At 36.0% G+C, this 27694-nt stretch overlaps 1 protein-coding gene across 3 annotated transcripts; it reads left to right on the forward strand.

Moving 5' to 3' along the window:
• The first annotated feature begins 334 nt into the window (after positions 1–334).
• LOC121410164 (putative defense protein 3) lies at positions 335–26958 on the forward strand. Of its 3 annotated transcripts, XM_041602071.1 has the most exons (8): positions 335–799; positions 6391–6625; positions 8538–8608; positions 15864–15893; positions 16854–16877; positions 17236–17274; positions 22324–22362; positions 26317–26958. In XM_041602071.1, exons 1-8 carry the CDS (start codon positions 559–561, stop codon positions 26388–26390), a joined length of 753 nt encoding a protein of 250 aa, XP_041458005.1. In that variant the 5' UTR covers positions 335–558; the 3' UTR covers positions 26391–26958. The 3 variants fall into 3 exon arrangements, with proteins under 3 accessions (XP_041458005.1, XP_041458013.1, XP_041458019.1); XM_041602079.1 differs by lacking the exon at positions 17236–17274; XM_041602085.1 differs by lacking the exons at positions 17236–17274; positions 22324–22362 and having other exon boundaries at positions 336–799.
• The last annotated feature ends 736 nt before the right edge of the window (positions 26959–27694 follow it).

Genomic DNA, 27694 nt, shown 5'->3' on the forward strand with positions numbered 1-27694 from the left:
AAAAAGAAGAAGAGGAAGAATGAAAAGAAGAGGAAGAAGAAAAAGAATAAGGAAAAGAAGAAAAAAAAAGTTATTGCCATTCACAGAGCGATGTTTCCGTTACCCAAAATGCTCCCCCCCCCAAAAAAAAAAAGAATAGAGATAAATAAAAAAAAAAATCCTTGATCAGCACCTGGTGATACCCCATGCCCTCTCCTTGTACGTCAACGGAACATGCAAATAGGCATCTTACATGACTTTATTCTTCTTATCTCACAAGCGAGAGAAAATATTGACTAGAATGCAAAGTCAATATACATTGGCAGCGATTCGTAAAAGTGGCCATATCGACAATCACTTGTCTGCTTCATAAAAGTTGAGTAGGCCTAAGCATCTCATTGCAGTCTTATTGTCTCTACGCGATTCCTTGCACGGACTCTGAAAATAACGCTTTTACCAAAAAAAACCCATCATCGACCAGTTCGACTATCAAGACCGTCTGCTGAATTATTTTTATTAATTTACTGAGAATCTTTTTAGTGCTTTAGACAGATCTATAAAGAAATACACGGGGAGAATATGGGTTCATCCAGTGTGAAAACATCTCTGTTGCTAGTTGTCGTGGCCTTGTCAATGCTCTTCGCCTTCACCGTGGCATATCAAACTGGTGCACCGGTTTCAGCTTGTGGTACTGCCAAACCAGGGCATGTTAACGTTACTCAGGACACAAGCACACCTATTGATCCTGCAGATAACGCCAATAGCCCCTACAGCTTCACCGTTGAAGGCTCGGAGTACAATCCAGGCGGCGAACTTGAAGGTAGGCCCTTCGTAATAGATGTAATAGTCATAACTATGAATTGCAGAGCCCCGATTTTCAAAGAAGCTCACCATGTTGATGTCATCAATTCAGAGTTGCGAAATGTCTTAGAATTGATAAGAACCAATAAACTGTCATCATGGTCATTTAGTCTTTTGAATACGAAGTACATATTATTAAGTAACTCCTGAGCTACATTACCGACTCAGATTATGTTTGACAATACCCCCACTTAGGCAAGTTTCTCACACAATATTTTTAGTCTTTTGGTTGGTAGCAAGCTCTCCTGGAAATTATACATATCGAAATATTTGCAAAATAATCTCTCGAAATGTTGGTATCATCAACAGACTAAAATCACATCTTCCACAACCATCTTGCTTATTCTTTATCATTTTCTTGTTCCCTACCTAAATTATGGACTTTTGCTTTGGAGAAACACTCATCAAACTCTGTTGGAAAAATTATATTGTTACTCGGATCCACTTTTCCATGAACACAATATTCTCAAAGTAGGAGATCTCTACTTGTTTCATCATTGGAGAATTTATGTATAAATTCAATTATGTTGCTCTTCCCTTAGTTTTTCATGACATCATACTCTTCATAAATATCCCATTAGACAGTCTGAAAAGTCTCATTTAACTTTACTAAAAACACTTTCAGCACAAAATACACTGATTTTTTGAAGGTCCTAGATTTTGGAATACTTTGCGAATAGATTTGAAAAACTCCCCTTCACTCTCAGTCTTCAAAAGAAAACTTAAGACATTCTGATTGGCTATGTAAGAACCTAGCTCTCCTTGTTTTTGTCCCTTCTTGTATTGTCAATGTTCAGTTTTTTAGTTCAATGTCTTTATTTCCATATCGGTAAAAATCAAATTCATATTTACAACACATAACATTATAAATGCATTTCTAGTCATTAGATATTTACATACATAAAGAGAGCAGAAAAAAATGCATTTCATAGTTCATGTACAATAATATAGATGAGGAAATGTTATCATGATTATTTTTGTTATTAGAATCATCATTGTTATTCTTATTGTGATTATCAGTATCATTAACTTTTTTATTATCTCTATTATTACTTTCATTGATTGAACCCGGGCCCCCAGCTTTGAACGCCGGTGCCTTAACCACTAGACCACAGAGACGAGTTAGTGGCAGGGCGACCCCGATCCGATTGACCGTCAGATAGACAGAATTTCGACACAATAACAATTAAAATTTCCCTTGTCGCCGCCATATATATATATATATATATATATATTTATACATATATATGTATATATATATATATATATATATATATCCATAGATGCGAAGATGCCGATGATTGTGCAAAGTGCTTAATGCGATATAAAGCATATATATATATATATATATATATATATATATATATGTTTCTTTGATACATTTCAATTGCTATAACTGTGTTTTCTTTGTGAATTTGGTCAACTGTTTTGTTGGAAATGAGAAAAAAATGAAACTGAAACAAAAAAGCTTATCGAGAAAATAGGAAACAAAATACATAGATTTAGAAAGCTATTATTTTTGTTATTTGTGACATCATATGCAAAGAGCTTCCCACGTCATGAATAAAAATTCAATAAAATGTTATTTTCTAAAAAAAATACAAAAAGGTGTTTTAGTGTACCTTTTGTAGATCAATAGTCAAATCATCTGACACCCGCTCCTAAAGGAAAGACAATATAATGATAATATATATTTTCCGAGGAGTGGAGGGGGTGCTGCCTATGTTATTCTCCATAGGCAGCAACTACATTATATGATTAAATTATATACTCACATGAAAAAGGGACACTTTAAGGACTCTTTGTAAAAATTTATAAAGAAGTATACAACTTTCATTTATCCAAAATATTTAATGTGAGTATGCAGTCAAGTGTGATCACAATCATACGTGAAAAGGGATTTTTTTTCGAACTTTTTTCAGGAATTCCAGAAGATGGAGACCTTACAAAAATTATGAAAGTTCGAACAAAACAGGAAAGGGGTGTTCTTCCACTCAAATTGAATTTGGGCCTTTCACACATAAATCTTGAATCATCATTATAATGATGATTGCTATTGTAATCGTGACCGTGATTAGCGTTTGTGATTCAAAACATGTTCTCGTTTGGTTTCACACGTGCTATTGGTCATTAGCCTTATTTTTCACTGGAATCATCATTCAAATTACAACTTTGTTACCGTGTAAAAAGGAGGTTAGTTTGTTGAAGAGAAATTGACTACCTGAAAATTTACCTAAGAGAAGGCAGTTTGTTATTGAAGAAAACATGAATATACTTACTAGGGCTTTGTTATCACGGGGAAAAGATGGAGTTATAGGGCCCTTTATGTCACCCATAAAACAAATACTGTAAGGCGGGAGGACAAATGCCCCTCTATAGGCAGAATATGCCCATTCGCCGAACAAAGCATTTTCTTTATTCTTCGACATTCCCGTCAAGAAATCATAATAATAAACATGTATAAACAAAGAAAAGCACCACTATGCTAATATAGCACAGCAGATTTCGATTTAGTCAGTTTTTTGCTATACACAATAAAGAGAAGTAACATTTCACTCAGAAAAAAAAGATTGTCATTTTTTGCATTTAAGTGAATGGGATTGGCATGATGGGGGGGGGGGGTACGGCTAAAAATTTGCCGTAGGAGACCCTAATTTTGCCACCCCTTGAAGTGATTACAGTGCGATACCAAATTTCCTTTTATGCATAAAATGTAATGTCCTCAGGATTCAAAAGAAAAAGTCAAGCAAAGATGAAGGAAAAACAAATATCATAACAAATAGTATCAATTCCCAAAGGGTACATTTCATTTTTAAAGGCATTATTTACCTCTGGAATTTACAAAGTACCAGTGCCCCCTGCTTTCTCCGCGGTTCTGTAGCCCCTATCGCTTTGACCATCCTGTTTATGTATTCTTATCTAGGCGTAATGGGTCTATTCTACAAGTAAGCGCAGCACACAAGGAGAAAAAAATATTTGTTTCAATAGAGGCCAAGCCTGTCTAGTAGAATAAACAATGTGCCTAATAATAACAGTTGATTTTATATAGCGCTTTATACCCGGGGGGGGGGGCACTCAGTATATAATGCATAGTGGAATGTGCCGCGGAGGGGACCCCCATTTTTACACTCAAATTTCCGTTCCAAGGCATAGCATTTTTGTCTTATCGAGAAAGAAGAAAGAAATCTACTCCAAAGCTTCGCATTTTTTTCGTCAGGCCGTTCCAGTCGCATTGATCTGCTACAAGAAGCTGCAATTTTGGTGAAAAGCGGCCGTAGAGCGTTTTTCGACATATTAGCGCCAGGTAGCGCATCCGTCTCAGGCCGCGCTCATATAGCTGCATCCTGCACGATTGCCCGTTCCATAGGGATGCATACGCACTCACCCGCTGGAGATCCGTTTCGTGGACCCCCGTTTACACAAACATTTGTAGTTCCAAAAACCCGTAATTCCGAGGACCCTCCTTTTTACAGTAAGCCCGCTCCAAAGCCCCCGTTTTTTTTTTCTCGCCCGCGGCACACCCCTTCTACTTTTTTGATGGAGTGCTCCCCGGGGCTTAATACTTTGCGTTTCAAAGCGTGCTTACTGTTACCAGAGTTAATGGAATCTGGCATGCACACACACAACGTATGTATTTTCTTCTCTCGCTGGGGGAACATTCGGCCATTCAAGACTCAATTGCTAGGCATGTTTCAACGGCTTTCGCATCCTACCGGGTACTCATTCAATTAATGTGTAGAGAGAGGCAAATTATAAAGTGTGGATTGACGCTTTGCGAAGGGACGCTATGACGTGGGATTCGAACACACGACCCTCTGAAGATGAGAATTAGAACCGTTAAACCACGACGCATATTCGCCTATAATACTTCGTGACCTCATTTATAGATTTTATCTGCTTTAAAAAACATTCCGTCTTGTTGCCTTATGAGTGAGTGTATCGACGAAACGATATTTTCGTCATAAGTTTGGATCAGTATCTTCCGCATAAGATTTGACTCTGAACCCTTGCCTGCATGTAGTCCAATATAAATTTATATTAAACAGTAGGTCATGTGTTCGATGCCCAGGCATGGCGCTATTCCCTTCAGCCAGGAATTGATCAACACTGTGCTGCACTCGACCCTGATGGTGAGCAAATAAAATGAGTACCCGGTCGGATTCAGGGGCGTCGATCCATTTTTCAGATTGGGGGGCAAAATCATGAATCAATTTTCCAAAGGCGCTCGATCAAATAAAACAAATAAACTCTCTCACACACACACATATGCATATATATCTGTGTACATATATATATGTAGATATATAAATATATATATATATAAATTTTGGTATTTCGATCTGCAAAAAAAATTGAGTTTAATGGACATTTTAATAAAGAACAGGGTATATAACAAAAGATTATTGCAAATCGAAGTGGGAGTTCTTTTGAGGTTTAGAACTGAAAACGGGACCATATGAACCTATTTAATCATGGAAAGTATGGGTTTTTGTTGCAGAAAGGATGCGAGCGCGAAGCGCGAGCTGAAATTTTTTGATATTCCAATCTGAAAAGTGGACATTTTGAGCAAGATTTTAGACGAAGAACGAGTTGTGTATCTCAATCTCGCTTGCTGATCTCTGTGTAACATTACAATCTTATTTTATTTTTAGCACAAGCGGAATAATTGAAGGGGCAAAACGATATGTTTGCCCCCAATATTTTCATTGGTGGGGCGATCGCCCCCCTGCATCCCCCCATATTCGACGCCTCTGGTCGGATTAATCGCTGACAGTCGCTATTATTCTCGGGGGGGGGAGACCCGACCAAAAAAGTGGTAGGGGTGTGCCGCGAAACAAAAAACGGAGGCCTGGGAGCGGGCTTGCTGTAAAAAGGAGGGTCCTCGGAACGGGTTTCAGAACTACAAATGTTTGTGAAAACGGGGGTCCTTGGAACGAATCGCCAGCTTGTGAGTGCGAGTGCATTCCTTTGGAACGGGCATGCATGCATGATGCAGCTAGCCCGGCCGGGTGCGCTCGCGCAGAGGCGATGGTCGGACAGCGCTCTGCGGCAGCTTTTCACCAAAATTGCAACTCATTGTAGCAGACCAATGCGACTGGAACGGCGTAATGAAAATATGCGAAGCTTTGGAGCGGATTTCTTTCTTTTTTTCTCGATAAAAAGAAAATGCTTTGCTTTGGAGCGTCTTTCTTTGTTCTTTTTTTCAATAAGACAAAAATGTTATGACTTGGAACGGAAATTTGAGTGTAAAGATGTGCGTCCCCTCCGGGGCACATACCCACTGTGCATTATATACTGAGTGCCCCCCCCCCCCCCCCCGGCTGTTATTATAGTTAATCACAAATTCCTTCCCGTCTTGTATGCCATAAATTCTGTCTATATTCATATGGACCTATAGGTCCATGCTATATACCACCATGACCACCCATTCGCCATTCCTCCTGTTCTCGTCATTTTTATCCCGTTTTCTATTTTTCCTCATTCACCAATTACCCCGCCCCTCTGAGGTTCCTTCTCATTCTCTTTACTCCTCTTTTTTGTAATTCACAGTTTCGATCACGATCGCTTCTGGTACGGACAATTTCCAAGGCTTTTTGTTGCAGGCTCGTAAGGTTGATGATAGCACCGTGGTGGGGACTTTCACGGAACCCGACAGTGATATTGGACAACTTCTCACGTGCACAAATGCAGGCGATACAGTCACCCATACCAATAACACAGAGAAGACAGAACAATCCTTTACATGGCACGCCCCTTCAGACCTAACAGGGAATATTACATTCTTGTGAGTTTTGCATGAGATCTAAATATCAGATATTACGCCTTGTATGCTTGCAAAATAGTTTGCACTGCGATGATACTTTTTCGGAAACTGTGAAAATTATGAAATAAAATAGATATTCGTTACTATTGATATCCCTTTTACGTTACAGGGCGGGGAGGGAGGGGGAGGACAAGAGATTCGCCCTTCACGTTGATGAAAGGTTATCACTGTTATTAGGCCCTAGGCGTATTATCATTATTGTTATTATTATTGTGATAATTATTATTATTACTGTTATTATTTTCATTATTGCTTTTATTATTATCATTACTATTATTGTCATTATTATTTTTTGATAATTATCATATTTACTATTATTACCTATACGAAGTGTTTCTCCGTGGCAATCATTATCCATATTTTGCTTTCTCTGATTTCGTAGCGGTCAATATCATGCCGTATTTTCTCTTCCGGATTTTCCCATTGAATTCCTGTGTAAATTTAACAGCGGGCAATATTCGCCAAATCCGGTTGGAACCAGTTTGTGAAGAGACCGCAGTTGTAGCGCAGCGCGGCTCTAGTACAGCGCAGCGCATAGTGCGATTCGCATGCATGCCATGCACATAGACAAACGAATATGTGTATGCACAGTGTGTACCGGTATGTGACGTGAGAAAATGGCTACTTCTAAGAGATTCGCTTGCCTAGTTATGGTGCAGACAAATTTGAAAATATAGTGACAAAGACTCTGAAAATACCAAATAGTCTATGAAACAGACCGTTGCTGTATTCCATGAGTATCTGCTTGAAAAATTTCTTCCGGGTGATTTCAAGACACTGGATAAAGAGACCCTTGGAAATTTTTTGGGGAATTTTATGAGTCAGATTTTGGGGGAAATTTATGAACAAAGATTTTGGGGGATTTTTTAAAAATCAATTCACTATATATATATCTGAATCCAATATTGCCCGCGCCTTCGGCTTTGGCAATATTGGATTCACATCGGGCTATAGGTTTGTATCTCATTCTATGCCAGTCAATATTATATAATTACTATTATTATGATCTTTATTATTATTGTTGTTATTTATATAAATGCAGACACTTTTTCAGTGATTATAATTTATATTATTTATTTTTTTAATTTATTCAATTAGTCTTTCATTTATTTATGTACTATGGGTATTTGAGATTGTGGTAAATCTTTCTATAATAGTGAGCTTTTATAAAGAAATAATTGGAAGATCATGCCAAAGGAATGAACTCAGGGTTTCATAATTTGGGACAAAGATAATTAAATATATATATATATATATTAATGTGAACGGCCATAGCTCAGTCGGTAGAGCAATGGATTCGTAATCTTTTTTCCATTTATTTGAAAGCAGGATAAAAGAGCACTGTACATTAAATACTTTGCTCACGGGTGTAGGTGCCGGGGATTGAACCCCGGATTTTCCATATATCGCCAGGCGCCTTAGACCACTCGGCCACGGCACCTCCACAATATTCGGTGACCAGGGCTCGATTCCCAATTGGTGCGCTAGTGCCCTTTAAATCCTCATTACCAGTTCCCTCGGAAGGGACCTTCAACCGTCTGTCCTCTGGTTGTTTGCTTACAAGCACTCATGATTTCTTGGCTATCAGGTGAAAAATCACTACCATTTACCATTAAATTTCCTCTAAACAATTTGACGAGCAATGAAATAATCCCACTGAAAAATTGTATATTTGCATTCATAACCCCAAGAGGGGGCGCAGTCAAGAAAGGGAAGGGTTCTATCTTATCAAATAATAATATTGTTTCCAATAGTTTTAATCAACTTTATCATAATCCTTAAATCAATATAAACAACATCTTATGTTGATTTTATCATTATCATCGTTCTGAACATTTTTGATTATTTCTTTTATACAATATTTTTTTTCCAGTGGTACTGTAGCTCTTGACCACGATACCTTTTACGTGGGGCTCGAATCAGACGAACTGACTGAAGGTGCCGGTAAGTATTTGCAGTTAAAAGTAAACGATTTTTATCTCTACATTTGACATCTTTATCAACTAGTCGATTTGACATTTCCGAACCTAGAAATGTTCTTTCCGATGAAGTTTTTTTTTCTTGATTCGTGTTCCTATGGGGTCCTAGAACAAATTCAGCTTGGTTGCCCAAAGTTGCCGTTTGGGCAATTTTGCTAATTTGCATAAATCCAAAATGGCCGCCAGATGCCATCTTGAAAACCTAACGTTTGAACCCCTGTCCACAAAATGATGATTAATGACTCGTTTTAGGGGTTTAGAGATGTGTAGAACCAATTTCTGTGATCATTTTTGCAATATAAGGTCATCTTCAGGTCAAATCCAAGATGGCCGCCAGACGCCATCTTGAAAAATTGACTTTTGTTCCCCTTGCCCCAGAATGACGAGTAATACCTCTATTTAGGGGTTTTGGGGTGTGCAGAATCCATTTCTGCTTTCTATTTTGCAATATAATGTCATCTTCAGGTCAAATCCAAGATGGCCGCCATATGACGCCATCTTGAAATATCAATTGTTGAACCCTTTGTCCCAGAATCATGAATAATTAATGAGTCATTTGGTATGTTAATTCAATTCATGCAGTTATTTTGCACAAAGGATAATCTTCAGATCAAATCCAAGATGGCCGCCAACCGCCAGCTTGAAAAATTACTGTCCGAGACTTATACGTGTTAGAGCTAATGTAAAGGGATTTCAGTAAGAATACTCATTTCTTTTATTAATTCTCAAGTTCAAGGTCAAGGTGAAGTTACTTCTTAGATGTCAGATTTCAACATTAATTGCTCAACTTAGAATGAATCCTCTTTAGGTTTGGGCTATGATCCATTTCGAGTGTATTTTTATTTGTTTAAGGTCCATCCATACCTTTGTATTGAAGAGGCTTTTAGGGTCTTATTTGAATTTGAAAGTGTTTTATCAATAATTTTTTCTAAATCAATGTGCCCAATGATTGGTAGGCATCAGTTCGCCTTCAAAGACGATGGTGTAGCGCTAGGCCTTACATTTTCGAGAGTGACTATAGAGCTCCACTCTAGAGTGGCAGTCTCTAGAGCAAATTTTTACAGATGAAGGAGGATGGCGCTGAGACACGTTTATATAGAGATGCTGCCCTAGCCTTTCTCCTAGGCCTTTGGTCTGCCAATTTAGCATTCCGATTATTTTCTGAAGTCTTGACCCCTGTACTTAGTAGCTCTCCATAGAATGGCAACTATCATCTACACCTTCATAAGTGTTAGTGTCTATGCCGGCAAGTTTTATGTCACGTTTGCCATGTTTGCAGGTGTCTTTATAACGGAGGTGTGATCTATCGATGGGGTGAGACCAATCACACAGCTCACCTTACCTTGGCGAATCCAAGAAGGGTTTCGCCAAGGTTTCATGCGGCAAACATGCCCCAACTACCTGAGGTGCCTTTGACTATTAAAAAAAGGAGCGAGAATAAGCTTTTGATGCCAGCACGTAAGCTGAAGGGCCTCTGTATTTTTCACTTTGTCCTGCCACTTAACGTGCATGATACGTCCGAGGCAGCTGACATGGAAGGTGTTTAGTCACTTTTCTTGGCCGGCGTAAGTTTTCCAGGACTTACTTCCGTGCAGGAGCTTGGCCATGACTGTGACAGATTTGTCCTGTGAAAGGGGGCAAGAGACATATAGTCGGTCCAAGGTAGGTGAGGAGTCCACCACAACCAGACGAGTGTGTGCTGTTGATATACATATCTGGAGGACAGTCGGTGTCTTGAGTCTATCAAGATTTCTGACTGTCTCAAAGGCTGATGGATGATCCAAACCCCTTAAATGCACAGGACAGGCAGCTGTTATGTATGACTAGGTCTTGTACTCCCACTTCATGAGAGGCAGGGGCGACATCGTTTCCGTAAAACATTTCACGAATGAGAACAATCCTGACCGTGGAACAGTCTTGGGGGAGCCTATCTTCTGCAGGAGGCTTAAGAGTGCACTCCTGCTGACCAAGTCAATGGCTCTTGTCAGGAGGAAAAGTCCAATAATAATTATAAAGGAAGTTAATAATTAAACTATTTTTTTTAAAAAAAAAAATTACGGAGAAATCACGTTTTAATTAAAATAATACTTTAAGGTAATTTCACTGGAAAGGTATGGTTGCCCATGAATAAAAAAGGGTCAAAACTCCCGAAATCATAGCCCAAACCTTGAATGGTTTCATTCTAAAGTAAGCGGTTAATGACGAAATCTATCAACCATCTGACCATCTTAGACATGACTTGACCTCGAACAAAAAATGGAGTGATTAAAAGAAACGAATCATTCTCACTGAAATCCCCTTATATGAGCTCCAATACATAACAACCTTATTAGGGAGAGCACTTCTTCAAGGTTCATAGTCTCGGAAGTAATGTAGTTTTATTTCTTAATATGGCGTTAGTGGTCATGTTGGATTATTTGACATGAAGATGATCCTATATTGCAAAATTATTAACAGAAATGGAACCAACAAACTAAATAACTCACGAAAAGAGGGATTATTCATGATTCTGGGACAAAAACTTGAGAATTAATAAAAGAAATGAGTATTTTCACTGAAATCCCTTTACATTAGTTCTAACACGTATAAGCCTCGGAAAGTAATTTTTCAAGATGGCGGTTGGCGGCCATCTTGGATTTGATCTGAAAATTATCCATTATGCAAAATTACAGCATGAATTGAATCAACATACCAAATGACTCACGAATAGAGTTATTATTCATGATTATGGGGCAAAGGGTTCAAAAGTTGATATTTCAAGATCTCGTCATATGGCGGCCATCTTGGATTTGACCTAAAGATAACATTATATTGCAAAATAGAAAGCAGAAAGAGATTCTGCACACTCCCAAACCCCTAAACGCAGGTATTACTCGTCATTCTGGGGCAAGGGGATCAAAAGTCAATTTTTCAAGATTTCAAGATGGCATCTGGCGGCCATCTTGGATTTGACCAGAAGATGACTTTATATTGCAAAAATGATCACAGAAATCGATTCTACACATCTCTAAACCCCTAAAATGAGTTATCATTCATCATTTTGTGGACAGGGGTTCAAAAGTTAGGTTTTCAAGATAGCATCTGGCGGCCATTTTGGATTTATGCAAATTAGCAAAATTGCCCAAACGGTAACTTTAAGCAACCAAGCTGAATTTGTTCTAGGACCCCATATAATCACGAATCAAGAAAAAACTTCATCGGAAAGAACATTTCTAGGTTGGTGTATTGAGCCTATGAGACTGTCAAATCGACTACAACGTAATCAAAAGTAAGACATTCATCAAATCATGATCATCGTGCATCATAATCAAATAAAGAGAACGCCGTTGCCATTCTCACCTCTCCTCAAAATAGAAGCAGCGGTAGATGAATAGGCCTCGTCTTGCGCATTATTAATTATGATGATAAAATACACTTTCGACTATAGCTACCTGAAATTTCATTCATCTATTTGCCGAACTGTTATATGTAATTTTATGCAATAAGGACCTATACTTTCGACATTGTCTCAAAGATTCAAATCATAACCCGAGAGATGTTGAAAACAATAAAAATGGTCAAGTTAATTAACCCTTGTGGATCTTTAACCCCGGTCTTTGACAAGGAGTGTGTGACCTGGAACTTAATATCAAGATGATCAGGGATACTTGGTCAACCCTACCACTGATTTTTTTAATGAGTATCATTTATATAGGTTAAGTTTCAGCTCTATACAGCTACTTGATACGACAATTCCTCTCACAGCTTCAATAAGCTAAACTGGAATGAACTTTGCAATTTGTCGGGAAAGATTGGTGCCATAGTGGAGATCTCTATTTTACAATAAAAGGGAGTGTGTTGTGCAAGTAAAAACTTGGATACATCTTAAAGAACAAGAGATCCGGTTGGAAGCGCAGCCTCTTTGAATGCTGGTGTAGCGTTTTTGTCTACAACTTCGCCAGGCAGGGGGCTCCATATTTGGATTGTCCTTGGGAAGAAGGAGTATTTGTAGGAATCAATTGTCGATTTTGGCACAGCAAATTTCAGTGTATGGTTCTTCCTTGCAAGATATGGTGCCGGAGTGTAGCTGGCATTGGCATGTTGACCAGTCTGTAGTGAATCTTGAAAAGAAATTATAAAAAAGGTTATCAGGATAAATTTCAGAACTGTGGAAATGACATTAAGAAGAACTGGAACGTTTCATCGAAACTTATAACGAAAAAAATATAAAAACCGTGACTCATGATACTGGGCGTTGTGGCGTGCGCCTGTAATCCAAGCTGTGGGGAAGTTACAAAATGATGCAGAGGTTCGACAATGATGGGGTCAAAGGTCAGCTAAAGTTCAAAAGGTTAAGATTCTGGGCATTTTTTTTATTAATTTCTTTATTTCTGCATCAAATATGTTTACACTTCGTACACATGACCTTTGGGTATGTTTTTTTTTTCATGAGAATGATGGGGTCAGAAGACAAAGCTCAAAAGACCATTTCAGGCTTGGACCTTTTCTTATAAGTTAACGTTTGTAATATCACACTGCCCATTTTATTATTTCGTAGAAATTATGAAATATTTGAAAGAGCGGTAGTATCTTTTGAAAAAATAAAAGAAACTTTTGGAAGTGAAAATTTCAATGTGTAATCTGCGGTATAAATAAAATAGTCTACCGCCGAAAGTGGTAGAGTTTGCAACTACGTAATGGGATCATCATCTTCATCATAGTCTGATAGTCCTATCGTCAACACCATCATAATCATAATCACCATTTTGCATCATCACCATCATCATTATCGTTTTCTAATTGTTGATCACAATAAGAATTTTTAGAATAGACTGATTCATATAATTTTAATAGGATTTCATATTCTTAAATTTACTCAAAAGCAATGCCAACATGATGCCTATTACCATAAATAACATTAAAAAAACTTAAGAGAATCAAAATCTGGATGATGAATAACACGTTATTTTAAATCTCATTTTATCTAATTTTCATTCTTTTGATTATGAAAATTTCTCGCATGATTCAGCAAAAGAATTTGAAGAGTTTAGTTGTTTATAATTAACCTTGTTTATACGCGGGATCCTAGACGGAGTAAAGTAATATTCCATCGTGCATGAAGTAGAATTCCAAAGATAGTTCTCTTATCAACACAACCACTCTGCAAAAAGTCCGATGCCTTTTAACACCAGCCCAGAATCTATATATGTCCACACCAGAGAAGTATTAAAACCACACCGGTTTGGAATGAAACCGATGCTGTGTTAATACCAATTGGTGTTGTATAAACACCTTTCTGGTGTTAGACCAAAATGAAACTGGTGTTGTTTAACACTTCACTGGTGTGGACATATATAGATTCCGGGCTGGTGTTAAATCAACACCGGAGTTTTTGCAGTGCAAGACAAAGGCTGTTTCGGTCGGAGGAAGCTGCAGTCGGTGTAGAGATGTACTCCGACCAAGACATCCCAGGACACCTGGAGGAGTATCTTGGTCGGAGGAAGGTCGGGGTATCTCTATTCAGACGGGCAATACCCCGACCGGTCGGAGTATCTCTATCCAGACGGGCAATACCCCGACCGGTCGGAGTATCTCTATCCAGACGGGCAATACCCCGACTTCTCCTCCGACTTGGCTTTCTCCGACTGAAAAGCCTACACAGCAAAAACTGTGGTGTTAACCGGTGTACATAGAGGACCACACCGGTTATTTTACACCGGTGTTAATTTGGTGGTGTTAGTTTTACACGTATAGGTGTTATTACAACACCTTTGGTTGTTACATTTACACCCTTTGGTGCTATGTTCAATCTCTAGGGTGTAATTTTAACACCTCAGGGTGTGGTCCTCTATTAACACCAATTGGTGTCAGTTTTAACACCACAGTTTCTACAGTGTACGTCTGGGTCGTGATGATAAGAGAAACATCTTTGAAATTGTAATCCATGCACAATAGAATTTTACTCATATTATAGGATCCACGTCTTACGAGTTACGATTGATCCAATCAATATAATTCTAAGGAAATTCATCAGTATCATATTTTTTTTCTACAGGAAATTTGCAAAATGTTCTTTCTAAACAAAACGAAAACACACCAAATCGTCAAGAAATCAATGAATTTATAGATATACATTCATATATAGAAAACCTTTTGAACAAACTTGCATTTTATATCTGACTTTGTTGGCTTTCCATAGTTGTGATTGATGGGATCAATCACAACCCTTTGTAAGACGGGGACCAGGGGGATGTTTCATGAAAGGACTTGTCGGACGTTTTATCCGACAAGTCCCATTTTATCCGACAGTTACCATAGGAACAGTGCCTCTCAGCCAATCAAAATTATGGAAAGATGTCAGATCTGACAACTTGTCGGATGAAAATACTGATGAAACGCTCCCCTGATGAAGGCTTAGGTTTCAGTCTCACCGACCATACGGACTCAAAACCGACCGATGATACTGCCTTTAGAAATATATATATATTATAGGCCATAAAGCGATCAGGGCCCTGTCCTACAAAGAGCTACGCTTGATCCAATCAACCTCCACTCTGTAAAGCCAGCAACGTCAACATCTAAATGCATGTTTGTTCAAAATATTTTCTAGATATGATTTACATGTATATTCATACATTCATAGCAATGTTTCCTTGAAAATTCAGTGTGGCTCTTGTTGTTTACAAAGGTCAATGTGCAAATTTCCTATTGAAAATATAATGATGTGCTGGATTTCTATATATACTTGAGATTGATCGGAGCAATCGTAACTAGTTGTAAGACAGGGCACTGGGGGTGTTTCACAAAAAAATAAGTATGACTTAAAGTCGCACTCAAATGTCTAGTTTTGAGGAAGAGAAGGCATGACTGCATTGGTCAGACTAAAGTCATACTTCATTTTTTTATGAAACACCCCAGGGGCCTGTTGCATAAAAATTTTTACTTGCGAAAACTCAGGTATTTTTACCTGATTTTTACCCTGTGTTAAAGTCAATGGCAAAAATTGGACTAACCTTAATTTTTAGTTTTTACCGTAGTTATCTCAGGTAAATAGTTTTATGCAAGAGACGGTAGGAGTCTGTTTTCTTGGAGTGCATGTAGCATGCTTCTAGTAGAAAGTCATTTTTGTACTCATCGTTTGTGACTGTATCAGAATCTTTCTTGGATATTCAAGATATTAAATGTTACAAACTTTTTTGTTTTTTATTATAACATTTCCTGTTTATAAACTGTCATTGCAGCTGTGACTCAAGGACCAACTACTACCGGGGGTAAGTGTATTGAAATTCATAGAGGGTCTTGAAGATTGCAAATTAGGAATGAAGAGACTTAGTGTCTCCTAAATCGGTGAAATCCTGTTTAATCCAATCTAGTTCAAAAGTCATTTTGATATAGCGCCATTTTGTTTTGGTTACAAAGCATTGCACACACACTACTCCATGTTTGGTCCGCTAGAATAATAATTAACCACCTCAGAATGATCAGCTTAGTCCATGCAATCCGTTATCCTCTCGGAAAAATATATGGAATTAAATGGCTTTCATGAACTGGTAAACAGAACTGATGACGCCGACCTATTTTTTTTTGAACAACGCGTTTTACGATATTGTGAACCTTTAAATAAGTCTATTAAATCTTAAACAACACAATTAATTTATAATACTTGGGCCTAATTTTCAATAAATCAAGCATGGTTGTTTAAACTTAAACAACTTGGTCTTAATGTAAGCGATGCTGCATAAACTTGATAAATCAATAAAGTTTTAAACAGCGTTTTTAGTGTTTATAAAATTGTATAAACAGATCCACAAAAAGTCTGGATTATGATTACTATCGATCCTCTTATTCCTCTTATTATTTATAGTTTAAAGATTAAATATTATCATTATTGATATTATTATTACTATTATTGTCATTATCATCATCATTATCTGCCAAAAGCGAAATGAGGAAAATCGATGTTATGCAGAACAATGGATTTAGTAGGTAAAAATAAGTGACGTTAAGGTGAATCGAGTACTAGTATACGTTACACGGGGATTTTCAATAATTAAAAAATATTCCAACGTTTCATGAAATGTATTTTTATCATATATCATTATTTTCATTATATGTGTGTGTGAAGGTATGTGTAAGGGTGGAAGTGGTGTGTGCGTGTGTATGTGTGTAATTACGTATGATTTTGGATTCAAACCACTACAGCTTCGTACTTTCTATTTTCTTTACCACAGCTACTGAAATGACCACTGCAGATGGTAAGATATATCAAACCCACGGGGTTTTACCTGGTTCCCACTGTCATATTCCGCGCCAAGATTGAAACGGTCGTCTTACTCGTGGAGTAACTATAATGATCGTATTAGATCGGTCGACATTGACAGCAATTGTATTGATCGTATAGAAAAACTTGAATGGTTCAGATTCTATCGCAATCAGCATGATCAGTAACGAAGGGACAACCGCGTTGTTCGTAAGATATATATATATATATATATATATATATATATATATTTATATGGGGGTTAGGGGTGGGTGTGAAGGGGGGGGGGTAACTGCCTATAATTTTGGATTCAAACCACTATAGCTTTCCACTTTCCATTTTCTTTACCACAGTTGCCAATACTACAACTACTGAAATGACCACTGCAGATGGTAAGATACATATCTAATCCACGGGGTTATTGAACTGCGCGCCGCGGCGGTCTTACTCGTGGGGTATGGTCGTATCAGATCGTATCAGATAAGTCGTGTCAATCGTATTGATCGCAGAAAAAAATGAATGGTTCAAATTTCATCGCAATCAGTTATGAATGGTTATAATGAGAAACAAATATTATTTTTTCTTTCTTTTAACCCTTCCACAGGGTTCCGTTATTGAATTCACTATAATATATATTTTTTCAACAATACATAATAATTAACACAGTATATGACACATAAGTTGAATTATGTACAATACAATATTCCATGAAATTGTCGTAATATTTTTATAAAAAAGACAATCAAAGTGCAATAGAAACAAAGAATCCGTACAAGATATGTATATAATATATACATATATGATATATATATATATATATATATATATATATATATATACATATATATATATATATATATATATATATATATATATATATATATATATATATATATATATATATATATATATATATATATATATCTGATAGATTAAATGTAATAAAGTAAATTTTTTTTTTCTTTTAATGATTTTCTTCTCTTTGAGATTTGTTTTATATATATACTTTTTCATACCATAATAAGATTTTATTTTAGACAAAATATGGTCGAAAACTGGAAGACAGTGTTTGCGTTTTGCTACAAAAATTATATTCTAACCATTGTAAAAATACAATTAAGAGCACCATTATTGTTTCGTAAAAACCGAATAGTTATTCTGGTTTGAAATTTGATATGCAAGTTGTTGCGAGAAAAACAAATTTCAAGTTGAGACCATATTTCGTTTGTGTGGGCACAAGAACAAAAAATATGCATAATAGTTTCTTCATTATTATCACAAAAAGTACATAAGTCATATGTAACTAATTGGGAATCGTAACAGCATCTTTCATATAAATATTCTGTTCAATATTTTGAACTGAAACCACCTCATGTTGACATCTGCAGTTAAATGAAAGGCATTTGATAGTAAAACATGCATATAGTGTTGTCAAATTCAAACGTTTGATGAGACTTTGCAATCTTTCAACTTTATGCTTCAAAAAAATATTATAAATGTGAGATACAAATATATCAGGCTTTGAGAAAGTATAGTATACAAATATATCAGGCTTTGAGAAAGTATAGTATACAAATATTATTCGTCCGGGGTTGGACTGACATTGCTATTATTCTCGAGGGGCGAAGCCTCGATGGAAAAATAATAATTTTACCAGTACAACTGACAAAATGAAAATGAAAGGAAAACATAAGGAAGGAGTAGAATCAGAGAGAGGAGGGGACAGGGTAAACGAAGTTAAGTCTGAGATGTTGGAAAAAATTATGATTTTTCTGTTATGCAAGCGCAGGGCGGTTCTAAATCTCAAAAAGATTTAAGCTTGCGCTTCGCGCTCGTATCATATATTAAGTGAGATCGATATCCTCTCCACAATCTCCCTTCATATTTGGCAGTTCTTAATATTTCCCTTTCTGGTTGGTATGTTAAAATTTCAGCTCGCGCTTAACGCCCGCTGTTTGTTCAATTACTCGTGTGAAAATGTAAGTTTTTAGTCAAGATATCAAAAATTGTCAGCTTGCGCTATTCTACAGAGAGTGAATAGAATGTCCAGGCTAAAGGTCAAATTATTAAAAAAACATCTTTAGTGAGATTCATATCCTTTCCCAATTTTTACTTCATGTTGGACAGTGCTTTAAAATACCCTTTCGGGTCAGAATGGGTCTATCAAAAATTTCAGCTCGCGGTTAATTAGCGCTCTCATTATATTCATTAAAGGGCTATTCTATCCCAACAAAAATGATTTGAATAAAAAGAGAAAAACCCAACAACCATAACACTGAAAATTTCATCAAAATTGGATATAAAATAAGAAAGTTATGACATTTTTAAGTTTCGCTTAATTTCCCCAAACAGTTATGCACATCCTGGCTGATATACAAATGAGGGGACTGATGATGTCACACTTACTATTTATTTTATATTTTATATGATTATGAAATATGAAATATTCTGATTTTCTCCCCCTTGTCATGTGAAATTGAGTTTTGTTCCTTCCTGAACAAGTGGATCACCATTGTTTAACATTTTATGGTTCAATCAAGTTGGTCTATATTGTCAAATCTGTAAAAATTGAAATATTGTATAATTCAAACAATTGAAAACAAAAGAAATAGTGAATAATGGACATCATCGACTCTCTCATTTGCATGTTACTAAGTTGTGCATATAACTGTTCTATGAAAAATAAGCGAAACTTTAAAATGTCATAACTTTCTTACTTTACATCCGATTTTGATAAAGTTTTCAGCATTATGCGTGTTTGATTTTTCTCTATTGATTCAAATCAACATTTTTATGGGATGGACTTGACCTTTTAGATACACAGCTTGTCAATTACAGATGCTGCATCTTTTTTTTCCTTTATATAAAAACGTGTGAAAATGTTTGAATTTCAAGTCGAAATATAAAAAAATTCTCGATTCGCGCTCGCAACATAGATTGTTATCCATCCCTTTCATTATTATAAAGACTGTCCGATTTTGATTAACAATGTAAAAATTGTGTGATTAGATACCCATTGTGTTTATGATTGCGAGTTCCATGCCCATACTCTTCATGGTTACATTGCTTCAAAAGTCCTGCTTATAGTTCTAAATCAGAAAAAAAAATCAGCTCGCGCTTCGCGCTTGTTTACCGTGTTGTTTATTTCAAACGTCCTTACCAGTTTTCAGCTCAAAAGTCTCGATTTTTAAGCTCGATCGAGCTTCCCTCTATTTTTAGTGTGCTATCATCACGTAAAAGTGGTATCATTGGAAAGCGTGAATATTCATCTTTACAATCATGTGTCATTATTTTGTAATGCTAATGTTATCAAATAATGTGCAGACATGATAAATATGCAGCAAAGTAAAAAAAAAATCAAATGTTGCAAATTTCGTTCTTTCCAATAGCAAATGTCCCATTGTTTTCGAGGATGGACCGGGTTTAAGTGATGTTTATCATGCATTGATGCCTGAAAGTCCACACATTGTGTATATTCTCATTAGCGCAATGAATTACCTTGTCATTTAAAAAAGATATTAATTTCATTGTTACTGAATTTTAATGAAAGCTTTCACTCCAAGCAAGCACTAAGCAAAGCAAAAATTTCATCTTTTACAATTTTCATCTGAAACACCCTGCACCATTGACTCCCCGAATAGCATTCAACAGTTAAAGCACATCTCATTTATTAACAAAAGCACCCTTCACCACTGACACTTTTGAAAAACATTCACTGTCAACCGCCTGCATGGTCGAAATTCTATAGAAATGGAGACTCTAGTTATAGAAAACAATTCATTTTGTAGTATTTGTAATATTTCACTGAATATATATGTATATACATATATATTTGACTGAATATATTTAACTTTTTCCTATATTCAGGGTAACTGCACATTCCATGATTACATAATCACAGCTGATGGCACATCATTGTAAAGAGGAATTGTGATACCAGTTTCATTTTTCATACCTCAGTAACAAAGCTAAATATCATTCCTCAACATTGAAATGCAGAACTTGTTTTGAGGGGTTATACATATATATATATATAGTGTAAAGAAATGGATGAAGAGAACAATGGTAGGCGTAGCTTAAATCAAGGTTCCTCTGAGCTCTCTACCCTTTGGAAAAATTGGTGATGCCGAAAAATGTCTCTGCCGGGAAACGAACCCGGGCCCCAGCTTTGAACGCCGGTGCCTTAACCTCTAGACCACAGAGACGGGTTAGGGGCTAGGGCGATCCAAATCCGATTGACCTTCAGATTTTCGACACTCTACCAATTATAATTTCCTTTGTCGGGTGAAGGTGGTTTTAGAACAATGACAAGCCGCCATGCCTCAGCTGGATCAAATCTATTGCTTCGATACAGGACACGTATGGGAGAAGAAATACAGATGTGTAAAGTTATACATGTACAACAGCTTTTGGTTTAAATCAAGGTTCCCTCGAGCTATATACATACATGTATATATATATATATATATATATATATATATATATATATATATATATATATATATATATATATATATATATATATATATATATGTAAAGTTATACATGTACAACAGCTTTTGGCAACTCTTTTTTATTTAAATATTGTAAAGAAATTGATGAAGAGAACAATGGTAGGCGTAGCTTAAATCAAGGTTCCCCAGAGCTATCTACCCTTTTGAAAAATTGGTGATGCCGAAAAAATGTCTCTGCCGGGAATCGAACCCGGGCCCCCAGCTTTGAACGCCGGTGCCTTAACCACTAGACCACAGAGACGGGTTAGTGGCTAGGCCGAACCCAATTCGATTGACCGTCAGATAGACAGATTTTCGACACTATACCAATTATAATTTCCTTTGTCGGGTGAAGGTGGATTTGGAACAATGACAAGCCGCCATATATATATATATATATATCTTAAAGTTTCACGTATTGGCTTCTCTAATAGACAAGTAACAAAATATGCTGAAGATAAAAGGTAATGCTTTCAATGCCAATATAGTTTTTATTTACTCGAATTTTCGACGGACCTCCGTCTTCTTCAGGAGTATATACAATGTCATTGTATATACTCCTGAAGAAGACGGAGGTCCTATATTGGCATTGAAAGCATTACCTTTTATCTTCAGCATATTTTGTTACTTATATATATATATATATATATATATATAGTTCACATTTGAACTAGACAAATTAGCACTCCGAAGTGCAGTCACTATACACGCTCTTTAAGAGCTAAATTATCAATTATCACTTCATTTTTTAGAGTGTATATATATATATATATATATATATTGAATATATATATATAATATATATTGAATATATATATATAATGAACAAAATAATCAAAGGAAGTCGAATACAATATTCTTGTATATGTGGGGATGTGCGGGAGGGTGTGTGTAACTGCTTATGATTCAAACCACTATAGCTTCGCACTTTCCATTTCTTTACCACAGTTACCAATACTACAACTACTGAAATGACCACTGCAGATGGTAAGATACATATCAAACCCACGGGGTTATTGAAACGGCGGTCTTAATCGTAAAGTAATCGTAGTGATCGTATCAGATCATATAAGATCGTATCAGATCCGTTGTGTCAATCGTATATTGATCGCGAAAAGAAATGAATGGCTCAATTTTTTCGCAATCAGTAACAAAGGACCAATCATCGCGTTTGTAAGTGATCGCATGACAGTGAGAACCAGGTATCATAATCAAAGTAACATCACTTTAGCATGTTTCATTTAATCTCCTTTTTTCCCTCCTATGTTCCCTGTTTTTATTTTTGATCATGTAAACCATTGTGAATATTGTGATTCCTGATGACTTATTTAAAAAAAAACTTAGATATAAGTCGAGATCATCACTTTAGACTCGTTTCTCCCATCTGACAAAGTAGTGTCTAAAGTGCCAACTCTCGTACTATATTTTTTGTATTATTTCCATCTGTAGATGGTTGAAAGCAAAAAAAATGATCTAAAAAGCCAAGTTAAAAAAGGGTCAATGGTGATTTTTTTTATTCAAATATTTGTTTGCATTGAAAGGAAGGTATTGTTGCTTTGAAAAATAGGTACACGACAACTTTGACATTTCGTCTCCTCCTTTTTTCTTGTGATGTACATTGTAAGCATTCGGCCTCAAAAATTATCTGGGCTAAAACAATAGGTCTGTTTTGACACGAATGTTAATGCAGTGCAAAAATGGTAATAATGTCATTTAAGAAAAAAGCACCAACTATTCTTAAAATAATGTTATGAACAGATGAAGAAAATTCAGACAAACAAAAACACTGAAAATTTTTAACAAAGTCGGACAAGGACTTATATACGACCTTATCACATTTTAAAATATGCATTATTTTAGTGAAATGTCTATGTATGTCTTAAATATTAAATGAGCAAACTGATGATGTAATATTCTCAAGTTTCCTTTTGTATTTCATGATCGAAAAGTCACTTAATGCATAAGATATTCCTTACTGCGACTTATTTTGTTACAAGGGAGACTCATCATACACGCATGTATGGAAATGTGGAATAAAATATGATTTATATTATAACATATTATGAAGGAAAGGAGGGACACAACATCATCAGCCCACCTTACGGAGATTAATGACGGTGTGCATATATAATCTGTTCTCAAAAAATATTGGTAAAATATAAGATTCAATAACTTCGTTATTTGTTATCATATTTCGATGAAATTTCAGCAGTTTGTTCAGCGAATTGTACTCTGTTTATTTAGATATAATCATATTCAGACCGGAGAACTTTTTGATACCAATAATAAGTCAAGATGAAAGAACAAGTCGACAGTGTTATTCTTTTGGATAAAACTCGAATAAAATCACATGATTCGCTGAAATTATTATTAAACGAACTTCCTACTTTACCCAATGAAATTTAACCCCTATTCTATGAACGACCATGATCAAATATCTGCATATTTACTTGATGACTAAAACTTCAGATAAAAACTTATTTACCATTTGGCACGATGCCATAGTAAAAAGCAAAACAATATTGACATTTACACTATGTCAGCATCTGATTTTGATCCAAACCACTCCCTAAAGATTGATCTCATGACAATATTTATTGAGAACTCGAGATCGTGTGCAAATATCATGAATCATGTTTTTGTGAAATAACAAAAATACATGTCGAATCGAGGTGGTTTTTTACACGTGAACTCTCTTTTTAATAGATAATAGTTGCATATACCCTTTTTGTAAAACACCCCCCCCCCCCCAAAAAAAAAAATCGCCATTTATCATGTTTAAGGCGCAAATTATATACGGTTCTAGCTCCATCTGGTGCTTCCAGCACTTGTTGAATTCAAGATTCTGCCGGATAGTTCAAGTTCAAGTTTTATTTTCCATTTCCATTATCAGCATTACAAGCAAATACAAATCAAACATACATTATAAATATTAATACACATTCTCCTCACCAGGATTGAGTGCATTATACAGTGCGTATCAAAAAAAAGTTTACACTTAGAAAAAGTCCTGTAAAATTATACATTTGTAATATCCTGACGAATTTTCCACATTTTCCCATTGGTGCAGATCCATTTAAGCAAATGACGATATAACTGTCGCAAAATATTTCCGCTTGAGTGAGCACCACTTACTTTTGAAAAGTTAGTGAAAAATGATTTGCGCAGAATTTTGAAATAGTTATGCGAATAAAAGTAGACCTTAATCATGAATAACACATGGAATTTAGCTAGTAAAATTGATTCGAAGATATATTTTACCTTTTCAACTTGTTTCCTTGACCAAAACACTTCGAAGAGTGCATTGTGCCCCACCCCATGCACTCCCCCCACACACCGAGGGCCATCGTGACGATATGTGCTTTACACTGAACTGTGATTTACATGAAATGGCTCAGGCTTGATTTTCATTTTGTTAATCATTGTCAAGCTTTGGAAAAGTGTGGAGAAACAAGTATTAACTGAAAAATGAAATGTAAACCCACTTTAAATGATAAAAACTTAGTGAAAAAAATGCTGGAGATGTCTGATATAAACTTTTTTTTCAGATTCAGTTATGTCCTCAGATCCAGCTGGCACAAAAGGGTAAAGGTTGTGCTTACTATGTGTTGAAATTCCAATTTGGGTGACAAAACTGTTATAAAATGTTTTAATGTATCCGTTTTATTTCAATTGACTAAAAGTGCAAGGGAAATGTGTGAGAAATGTTTCGCAGGGTAAGTTTGATTTCACCCTTTCTCCTGGACACAGCATGAAAACAAGCATTTCTGCGCAAACATATTTCTGCGAGCTTTACAAAAATGGACAGTGCTCACTCAAGTGTAACATTCTGTTAAAACGTTTACTTTCATTGGATAGATGAGACCCAAACCTAAGATTATATGTGAAAAAAATTACCCACATGTTGTATATTTTTTAATTCCCAGGGCTTTTTCAAAGTGTAAACTTTTTTTTGATACGCACTGTATATGTATTCCCTTGTGAATAAATTTCTTGTGAGAGAAAGTTACGCCACGGTTAGGATTCGAACCGACGTTCCTCTTTTTCAAAGACGAGAGGCACACCCAGCCGACCACTAATAGCCCCGACACACTGATGTTTATGAGTTCAATGGCATTATGTTGGTGTGCACTTATCTTTTAGTGGAAAGTTCAGAGTAATTTTCTTCTAAAATATAATGTATGGTGCGACCCCCACCATGATGATTATTTAAGTAGTAATAAGAGAGAGAATGAAAGGAAAAGAAAAGGAAATTATATGAAATCTCAGAGGTGTGTGTTGTATGAATATATTAATTTGATTAAAAAAATAATAACTTTACATTTAGTTTCCCTACTAGCACACCATGCGTCGTTCCCGAATTTGAACAAATTATGCATTTTAAAAAGGAAGGGAATTTAAAAAAAATGGAGAAAATTTCATGACAGGACTTGTCAGATGTTTTCTTTGACAGTATTTTTTATGCTTCCTTGTCAATAAAGATCAAGCAAAGTTATCAGGTTCTACAAAAATGGTGAAGAAACGCTCTCCTGTTCCTGCTATTGTGAATTGTTGAGGGAATTTACAGAAGAGCGACTAAATAACTACTGACATTTATATTTTCCTTTCGTATCATCTAAATTCATCATATCGAAATACTGCAGAAAAGGACTTCTGAAAATAATAATTTCTGAATAAATATAGTAAAAGTTAATGAGCACCACGCCTAATATTTATCAATCAAAGTCTGATAAAGTGAATATTGACAATAAAGAATAGCAATGTATTTAAAAAAATATATGCATATAAAATGCTGTCATGACAATACAGTATGTTAGCTGATAATGTCATGTCCCCATTTGAAATAAGCCATTTCGGCTTTCAATTCTCATAACATTAATGTCATGAAACTTTGTGCGCTTATAAAATTCTCTTTATTTACTCTTTGAATTTTTATAACAGCCGTAAAGCTCTCAACAGGATTTGGCATTCTTCTTCTGGCTGCAGTCGTCAGTGTGCTTCAGTTATTTGCCTAGACGTCTGCTCGGTCGTGTTGCTATGGATACAACAAACTACAAAGTCCAGTTTCTATTTAAATCAATATCATGTTGTGCCTGAATATGTTTGGTCACGATATCATTCTAATGATAATATTTTACATCGAACCCATGTGTATCACGATAACCATATAAGTAATGGCCGTACGCAGTTGGGAACGTGGGGTAGCTACCCCACCCCTTGTCCATTTTCTTTTTTATACTAATTTTTAACTGCAATTGTCACTTGAAATTCAATTTAAATATGAAGCAAATCATTTATAAAGTTAAATGAAAAGAAAATCAAAATGCATTTGACATCGATGCTTCACTCCCTCGCTAAAAGGATATGGATTCACAAATTGATAGATTTTATTCCCCAGATACCGATAAAAACATAAAAAGTTAAATTTTGGAGTATCAAAATACCGTGACATGTTAATCCATGAAAACAGACATTGCTCTTTTCCATTGGGCTACTTACCTTTTTGCAGGGGACAAGAAAAAAAAATCACTAATAAGACGGGACTTATGTTCTTTGCTACTTTTGCCCCAAATGAGGTAAAAACAACAAAAAAAAGAACGTACGGCCATAAAATATCTCATGGAGAACTTAATCAAGTACTGAAGCTTGGCTTACATTTTAATTCCATCAACCACGCTGTTTATCTACGATCAACAGGCGCGGATCCAGGAGGGGGCCGAGCCGGCCCAGCCCCCCTATTTTTGACAACCTGCAGAAAAAGTGTACTCTTTATCTTGATAGAAACTACGAAAAGCAGGAAGAAAAGTAAGAAAGAGCTTTTATACCCATGATGTGTAATTTACAACCTCGTAACGGCCGGCCCGACCCCGAAAGGAAACAAGAAAAAGATGAGGGGAAGAATTGGAAAATAGACTTGATGTAAAAAATTTCGCTCGGGCATCGCGCTCGCATTGCCTGTGTAATGGATCCCATTCAAGAGGATTAAATGGCACTTCATATATCCAGTTCTGAAATCAATTTGCATACAAATTTTTAGCTCACAGATCAAGCTTTCATTATTTTGTTTGATTTACACAAATTGTTATATCAAAATTTTCAGCTCGCGCTGCGCGCTCGCATTGTTTTATTTGTGAGATACCTATCCTCTTTGGAAATTATTTCCAAAATTTGTCAAAATGCTCCTGTATCATGTCAGTGTATCAAAAAATTAAGCTCGTGCTTCGCGCTTGCATTTGATTGTTTGAGACACACTAGCTTGTTCTTAAATTTTAAATAAAAACGCGCTTAGACCGTCCAGTTTTCAGGTCGGAATATCACT

The sequence above is a fragment of the Lytechinus variegatus genome, chromosome 1, assembly GCF_018143015.1.
Source record: "Lytechinus variegatus isolate NC3 chromosome 1, Lvar_3.0, whole genome shotgun sequence".
Classification (NCBI taxonomy): Eukaryota; Metazoa; Echinodermata; class Echinoidea; order Temnopleuroida; family Toxopneustidae; genus Lytechinus; species Lytechinus variegatus.

Coding starts and splice junctions, on each gene's coding strand:
- LOC121410164 (XM_041602071.1), top strand. CDS start 559: ATGGGTTCATCCAGTGTGAAAACATCTCTGTTGCTAGTTGTCGTGGCC. Junction 800..6,390: donor TCCAGGCGGCGAACTTGAAG/GTAGGCCCTTCG, acceptor TGTAATTCACAG/TTTCGATCACGATCGCTTCT. Junction 17,275..22,323: donor TGAAATGACCACTGCAGATG/GTAAGATACATA, acceptor TCTTTACCACAG/TTACCAATACTACAACTACT.